The 8,974-nt window shown below is 41.5% G+C and overlaps 1 protein-coding gene across 1 annotated transcript; it reads right to left on the bottom strand.

Moving 5' to 3' along the window:
- Window positions 1-7,727: 7,727 nt before the first annotated feature.
- LOC141084400 (putative olfactory receptor 2B8) lies at window positions 7,728-8,672 on the bottom strand. Its single transcript, XM_073569127.1, has one exon. It carries the CDS (start codon window positions 8,670-8,672, stop codon window positions 7,728-7,730), a length of 945 nt encoding a protein of 314 aa, XP_073425228.1.
- Between the last annotated feature and the right edge of the window lie 302 nt (window positions 8,673-8,974).

Genomic DNA, 8,974 nt, shown 5'->3' with positions numbered 1-8,974 from the left:
TACTATATGGTCCATGGATGATTGGGCTATTTAATCCCTTCAAGTTGTGAATTTCATGATTGTATGCAGAGTTTATAGAGTCATATTCGCTTACTCCTTGACTATATAGTCTATGGATGACTGGCCTATCTAACCCTCTCATATTGTGAATTTCATGATTGTGTGCAATCTACATATACAGTCATATGTTAAACTTTGGGCACCCCTATTAATGTTAACCTTTTTTCTTTATAACATTTTTGGTTTTTGCAACAGCTATTTCAGTTTCATATATCTAATAACTGATGGACTCAGTTATATTTCTGGATTCAAATGAGGTTTATTGTACTAACAGAAAATGTGCAATCTGCATTTAAACAAAATTTGACAGATGCAAAAGTATGGGCACCTCAACATAAAAGTGACATTAATATTTCGTAGATCCTCCTTTTGCAAAAATAACAGCCTCTAGTCGCTTCCTGTAGCTATTAATGAGTTCCTGGATCCTGGATGAAGGTATTTGTCACCATTCCTGTTTACAAAACAATTCCGGTTCAGTTAAGTTTTGTTTAAATGCAAATTGCACATTTTCTGTTAGTACAATAAACCTCATTTGAATCCAGAAATATAACTGAGTCCATCAGTTATTAGATATATGAAACTGAAATAGCTGTTGCAAAAGCCAAAATTGTTATAAAGAAAAAAGGTTAACATTAATAGGGGTGCCCAAACTTTAACATATGACTGTATACATCTTTATGATCTATGCTGTTGTGCACACATGTTTTGATTGTTTGATTTGTATTAGTGCACCTTGAGTGGGTTCGTGGGATTTTCATAGGTCAGAGTATCCTGATTTATTGCATATGTCAGTGACCTGTGTACGTTACGCATCTTTATGAGGGATTTGTATTGATTAGTTGATATCTAATATCTCTTGGTTGACTTTATAACTTTATATAATCTGTTAAGTGCCTCCAACTTTATTGGTCCCAGGGGGGCTCTTTTTTGAATATATATTCAGCATGGGAATATTAATTACATCAGATAACTAAAGATATAGGGAATGACAAGAAGATACTTCCTCCCTAGAGAACAGGAGAGATCATCTAGGTCCAGTTAACCCATTGCCGAACATTTAAACAAGAAAAAGTACCTGTAAAGATAAGCCAAGAAGAAGTTACTCAAACATTTCTCCTCTTTCTCTCCTACCTATTTAACACCTTATCACACCCCTGCCACTATAGGGCCCTATAGGGGTAGCAGGGAGAGCCGTCGAGGAGTAGGGGGGCCATTGCGCAGGTCCTAGGGCTCCAACCTCCACTGTCAGGTAGGGATACACAGGCCAGTATAAAGACAGGCACCTCCCTATGGTGTTCATTCTTTTGTGTATGGTGCAGTACTAATTTTAGTTTAACATTTATATATTTTTGTAATAAAATGTGATAATTTTCGCAGTGGTATATGAGATAGCTGTGAACGTCTTGTTTGTTTTCTCCCTGAGAGGAGATTACTTTCATCTTTATTATTAAATTCAATAGTATTGTTACACCGCATTGACCTGCAATCCCTGCGTACTGCATCTCAGCACCTACTTACTTACACAGTGATCACCGGTGACATTATACACAGGAGTTCTGTATATAGTGTCAGTGTACAGGTAATACAGTGATCACCGGTGACATTATACACAGGAGCTCTGTATATAGTATACAGTATATAGTGTAAGTGTACAGGTAACACACTTTTCTTATTCATCCAGTTCAGACTACCATCACTTCTTCCAGCAAGGACTTGTCTCTGCAGAAAATAACAATTATCTAGAGCCCATTCCCCAATTTTTCCCCAACGTCTATACTATGCTAGATGAAGATGGGTCGCACCTCACACCCAGGGCAGTGGGGTACTCGGTACCGGGCCGGTGTCAGGGGGAATGTGTGTCACAGCAGCGGTGACCCGGTCCGTGGCCCTGGGCGCCCAATATCAATGGCGGTGATGTTAATGGTGTAATAGTTTATTTGGATAATTCGTGATGCCACCCGTGGTGTTTGGCAAGTGGGATGTTGAGCCAACGCTGCATGCAGATCCACTCAGACTGATGGTGTGGTGCAGCAAAGATGGTGTAGCTCCCCACAGGTGGAGCTGTAGTCCCAGGGCAGTGTAGGTGCAATGGATGAGGAGAGGCGCAGAATGGTATAGAGGCTGGTACTCAGGTGTAGCGGTGCTGGAATAATTGGAGGACAACAGAGTATGCGGTTCCAAAGCTTTACTCACTGTTTGCAGTTCACACAAATGCCTGCCTCCGCACTGCGTTCTTCAGGTCAGGGCCCCAGCCAACCTCCAGGCAGGATAGGATTCTCCCCTCCACACTCCACCAATATGTACCTTACTGAACGACTCCTCCAATGCGCCTTTAGGTGCGAAGCACTCCAGTACTTAGTTACTCTGGAATGCCTCTCTCTAGGTGTTCCTAGTCGCTACTTGTATGACAGACAGCTGTAGCCTGCTTCGGGGACTCCTCTCTGCGTCCCAGCTCACTATCCAGTTGCTGTTGTGTCCCAAGTCTATGATGGGAGTAAGGCGTTAGTGGCTCACTACTCCTCCGGTGTCTGTCGCCGGACATAAAGATCCAATCAACCTCGGGGACTGGGCCCCGGCCTTTGCGCTCTGGACTGGAAGGGTTCTCTCGCTTTCTCAACCTGCTTCCCACCGTCCTTCTATTCTCCTTCGTTCCGATCTGTTCTCTCTCTCTTATGGAATCTGTAGTCTCCAGTGTACGTCTCTTTCTCCTTCTCTTCCTTTCCCGTGCCAGCTGGCTCAGGTCACTGAGGCAACTGCAGCACTCCTTCTTCCATCCCTCTTCCAGGGATCCTCACTCCTGTCTGAGTGACTTCCTTTCTCTCTCACCCTCTGTCAGACTGACCTGACCTGAAATCCTATACCTTCCCTCTCTTTTATATCTAACTCCACCCGCCTCCCCAGCACCTCCCGTGTTACGAAGCCAGGGACCACAAAAGGCATCCTATGACCTTTCCAGCATAAAGCATGGATGGGTCCCTGCTGAACTATCCTGTGTGTGGGGTGCAGGTGTTGGAATGCGAAAGGGAGTTCCCACCCTACCTGGATGGTGGGGTACCACACCTTAGGAGAAGGTGCAGTACCCCTGTGGTGACTGAAGCCTCAGGGGCGCCACATACCCCCCATTAAACACAGCATGTCCGCGGGCTGCAAGACAGCAAAAGTACAATACAGGAACACACAAAAATTTTAAATGCTGTTTAACAATACTTATCTAAGGCACATTTCTTAAACGTTACAAACAGGCTAACTTCCTATCTTAGTATCAAAAATTTCTTTAAGCGCAATTCCTAGTTCAAAGTGCAATTATTCTCTGTAACACATTTTCTCTCATTTTCCTTCTTTCACTGTTTCTTCTAGACGCAAGACACTGACCATCTGTACTTGGCCTGTCACCTATCACTTTCAATTCTTTATTCTTTATTCAATTCTCACATTCTATCTCAAAACTTTTCTAATTTTCTGTGTCAAACATGCTATAAAAGACATTTACTTTTCATAAGACACAACATCATAAAACATTCAAAGATTCTTGCAAAGTGCTGAACACTGCTCCCAGCCAGGATTTCTTGCAGTGTCCCTTGAGGTAGATATCATTCTTTGAAAAGTGTCCATTCAAAGACATCATCTTCGCAAAGTGTCTTTGTGTAACCATTATCTTCACAAAAGGGTCCTATATGTAAAACCAAGAAAGGGCACCTAAAGAGGTGCAACTATTTACAATAAAAGTTTTGGATCATACAGCGTTCATGATCTCCTCAGTTCCAAATGTAGAAAAAACGCTGCCAATCAAAAGCAGGGCAACAAAGAAAAACAGGAAAAACATGATAGCAAAACAAGGCACAACTGGTGCAAATAACCCTCCTGGGTAACGAGATTTGAAAAGTGTTTTACCGGCTACCAGATTCAAAGTAGTCATTGGCAATCCGTAAGTACTCCTCTTCCCACGGTGTCAATCCAGGGATCTTTGGTTTGGGCTGCCGACCTGGAGGTGTCCACCCATTCTGCCTCATATCTCTCCATACTGCCCCCATGTCTCTCCGTATTTCCCCCATAGTCATCCTACTAGTATAATGCATCCCATATTCAAATATAGTGGTATAATGCACCCCCATAGTATAATGCACCCCCATTGCAGTATAATGCACCCCAATAGTATAATACACTCCCATAGCAGTATAATGCAACCCTATAGAAATATAATGTACCCATAATATAATGCATCCCCATAGTATAATGCAGCCCCATAGTATATAATATGCCCCATACCGTGGCCTTACAAAAAAATTAAAAAAAGTTTCTCCTTACCTGGCCGAGATCCAGCACTGTCCTCCACTCAATACATCTGAGGCGCAGACCTTTGTTCCCGCATATGACAGTCCCACTGAAGTTAGCTGTCAGCCTGTGATTGGTGGCTGTTAATTGTTGCCGTGCGGGAGAGGACGCACGGCAAATTTTAACTGCCCGTGCGTCTGAGGACGCACAGGCATTTACTGAGCCGATAAAATCCTGCCACTGGGGCCCGGTGAGCAGTGGAGAGGGGGCCCGCTATGGGGGCCTGATGAGCAGTGGAGAGGGGGCCCACCGCGAGCCCCCTCTGCTCATCGGGCCCCATACGTCAGTAAGGGCAGTAACGCCCTGATGGCTGCCCAGCTATTATTATAGCTGCTAAATTATTTATAGCAATATATAATTAAGAGTCATTTTCTTATATTTTTTAATTATTTATTGAATGTTATTTAATATTACATATTATTGTTGAGCCCTTGTGTTATTATTTGATTGTTTTTTATCATAGTAACTAATAAAATCATGGCGAGTCCAGATCCTCTGGACTTCGACTACATAATTTGGGTTGCCATGGTGTATGACCTGTGACATGAAACTGTCTTCTACAATGTCACATTTGTAGCAGAGTTTGGCTGTTCCTCTTCCAGTTTTAAACCTCCTACACGGATGTTTCTGTTTCAGTTAATGACTGTTTCAGCCTACTTACGAAAATGATGATTATTATTATAACCTGTTTTGTGTAATTGCTTATTCATACACTTCACTATAATTATGTAAACTCTTTGAACTTCTGCGAGTGACCTAGAAGAATTGATGCCGTTTTGAAGGCAAAATGTGGTCACACCAAAATAATCATTTGATTCAGCATTTTTCCACACCAGTCTACAATTTTCACATGGTATACTGTATATACAGTAATGTATTTACAGCAATACCTGTCCTCAATAATACTCAGAAATCAATGTTACTATGTAAAGGCCAAAAATTGTCAGGATTCAATCATTTCTGAGCTTTTGTAACAATAAAATATTAATTGTCTGTATGTATGCAGGAGGAAAACAATGTTAATTAATATAATACTTCATTTTATCATTAATTTTAAGTGATTGTGGTGTTGTAAAAGTAATCATGAAAATGTAAATTCTGCTCATACTGACATTACAATAGGCAATGCCATGAGTTGTGTTAAGCTCCTTTTGCTTGAATGGTGATAATGTTGCAATCCCAGACAGAGCACATTAACCTATTAATAATCACCAGACTATGTCCCAGCTACAAGTATCATTAGAATACAGATGTCCAACCAGTCCTCAGGAACTAAGCCACCAATTGTTCACTAGTGGTGTAAAAATAGGAAGATGTTCACAAGCCTTAATGCAGAGTTCAAAATTGGAAAATATATTCTACTTTGTTTTTACTCCAAATACACTGCTGCTTCTGTTATTATTATGAATAATAATAATAATAATAATAATCTTTATTGTTTCTCAGTTGTGTCTGGTATTGCAAATTTTTCTTGATTGAACATGTGAGCAGTGTTTGAGATAGTTCATGTGTGGGGAAGGTGACTTGACGGACAGACTTGACTGGAAGTAGGAGGGGATGATTTGTGCACTTTAGACGGAGATTGGCAATGACAGAAAGGTAACAGCAGGGAAAGACAGAAAAGGGAGTGCAGTACCGAAATTTGACCACAAAATGGCAGGGGGGAGTGTAGTTCAGGACTTGACATTAGCTTACGGCTATAGAAACTGCTTAGTCATGGGGGGTGGGGAGATAGGAACCCAGGAGGGAAATTCCCAGTGAGAGGGGATAAATAGGACAGGTTAGGGTTCAAGGTTAGGCTAGTCCCGGGAGGAGCTCAGGAGGAGAAGACTCAGGACAGAAGACTGAGAACAGTGGTAGAGCTCGGCCAGGGGACTAACAGGAAGAGACAGTCAGGGGGTGGCCCTGACACAACGGACCTCAGGACAGACGAGGCCCCGGGGGTACCGATTGGACGACGACCTCGGGCAGGTGAAGCACTGGAGGTAGATTGGTCTAGGACAGCCCCAGCGAAAGATCCGCGAGGAACGTCACTACGACTGAAGGAAAGGTGAAGTTACCCGGGCCTGGAAACGGAGAGCTGTAAAGGAACTGCGGTGCATAGCTATGGTCGTCAGGAGGACGGCCAATAAACCCGGATCTGTTACAACTGGAATCTGCCTCCATCTCATCTTTGCATCGTCTGGTGTCTGTGTCATCTGGACGTGGTAAGCAGTGGACCACCCCCCAATCTGGCCCCCTACCACACATGTATGACTTTTGTCCTGTTTCTGGAGTATATCTGTCTTTCAAACCCTGAACAACTGTATATACGGTACATATATGAGGACATAGTAGTTTTCACAAAAAAGATATTCGTCACCTATCCAAGTATATTAACGCTGTTGACCCCACCATTGATGCTGTTTTGACTTTTTTACCTACATGCACTTTTTAGTCTACATGCACTACCTGCACCATTCAGTCTCCACCTACTGACCTTTTGTTGTAGAAGGAATGGAAGAATTGACATCCCTTCTCTAGTGATTGGTAAGGGTCTTACTGGGGTCGCCGATCAAATATATATTTCTAATCTATTCTAAGAAAAAGTGTTAATCTTTTTTGGCAAAGCACCCAATCACAACCTTTGATGTATGTTTACGTCAAAGGTCATGTTCCTGCCTTTGATGCGGACATGCACACCTCACCCACATATTTCCCTGCACATGATAGCAGCTGTTAACCAATTAAATCCACTTACAGTGGGATTTAACATGTGCTGGCCAGAACCTCATCAATCATCCCACCCATTTGCGCCACTGTCACATGACCTTGGGGCACCGATCGGTTGCCATGTCAGCCGGAGGTCTGCGGTTGACCCTCATGCCTGTCCATATAATCTTATGAACGGGCCGGCATTCATAGGCAATTATGATTTCTGTTAATGCACTGTTATGAATAGCACAGGAGATCGGATAATCAAAGCTTCAAGTCCCCTATGAGGACTAGTCAATACAGTAAAAAGTGAGAAAAAAGTTTTCAAAAATAAAAAAATCACAAAAGTTCAAATTGCCCCCCTTTTACCCCATTAAAAATAAAACAATTAAAAAACAAAACATGTATTTGGTGTTGCTGCGTTTGTAAAAATATGATATATCAAACTATAAAATAAATTAATCTGAATTAAACAGCATAACGAAAAAAATAACGCCAGAATTATGGTTCTTTTTGGCTGCAGCAACTTTGTCATAAAATGCAATAAGAGGAAACCAAAACATGGAAACATTCTGAAAACATATTTTCCTACATAATACCTTAAAAATGTCACAAAATCATTTGCAAGTCAAGTGTATGAGTCAATTATACTGTAACATAGTCTTCTTTCTTGTACTTTCCTTCAGTGCTAATTTCACATCGTTGTTTCTTAAAGAGTAGATCAGAGGATTTAGCATTGGGGTGATAACACTGTAGAACAAGGCGGCCATTTTATCATGGTTAGTGACGTGAACGGTCCCAGGTCTCATATAGATAAAGAATATTGTGCCGTAAAATAAAGCCACGACAAGAACATGCGAAGCACAAGTGGAAAAAGCTTTTCTCCGTCCAGTGGTTGTACGAATCTTCATTATGCTGGTAATTATTTTGACATATGTAATAAGAATGCAAAAGAATGGGGTACCGGATACCACTATAGCACAGAAGAAAAGGACAGTCTTATTAAGAGAAGCATCGGTACAAGCCAGTTCTAGCAGTGAGGGCGTTTCACAAAAAAAATGATTCACTATATTTCTGCTACAGAACGGTAACTGCAATGTATACACTGTGTGTACTACAGAGTCTACAAAGCCTCCGAACCACGATCCTAATGCAATTTTAATGCACAAGATTGGATGCATAATACTAGTATAGTGTAAGGGGCTGCATACCGCCACATACCGGTCGTAGGCCATTGCCATCAACAAAAAACACTCTGTCCCTCCTAGAGAAAGATGAATGAACATTTGGGTGAAACAAGCGTGGAAAGAGATGGTTTTCTTCACTGATAATAAGTTTATTAGCATTATAGGAACAACACTTGACGTATAGCAGACATCCAAGAAGGAGAGATTTCTCAGAAAGAAGTACATTGGAGTGTTGAGTCGAGGGTTTATGTTACTAACCCAAATTATTACTATATTACCAAATAAAGAAACAATATAACATGCAAGAACTACAATAAAAAGCCAAATCCTCAAGTCCTGTCTACTGGTTAGACCTAGAAGAATGAACTCGTCCACGGTGGTGAAATTCCATGTGACCATTACTAGAGTCTAAAAGGAAAAGTGTGCTTGATGTTAGTAAGTGAAACCCAACTGGCTAGAAAGCATAGTATTCAAAGTGGTGTTTATAGAAATGAAAAACTGAACTATTGTTCTAGTTCATGATCAAGTTCATACAGTCCCGCATGATACAAGTACAGTATGCCAGGAACAACTACATTTCATATTGGTCCCAGTGAGAACCAGTATAGACAATTCTAAGTACTAATTGTACAGCAGTTATGCCTAGACATTTTATAACACTGTTATTCAATGACTTTTGGTATGAAGCTACCATTGTTTAG

Source organism: Dendrobates tinctorius, unplaced genomic scaffold, assembly GCF_039654945.1.
Source record: "Dendrobates tinctorius isolate UK_male_01 unplaced genomic scaffold, ASM3965494v1 ptg000022l, whole genome shotgun sequence".
NCBI lineage: Eukaryota > Metazoa > Chordata > Amphibia > Anura > Dendrobatidae > Dendrobates > Dendrobates tinctorius.
The sequence above is the reverse complement of the archived record's forward strand: the minus strand, read 5'-3'. Positions and strand labels throughout refer to the sequence as shown.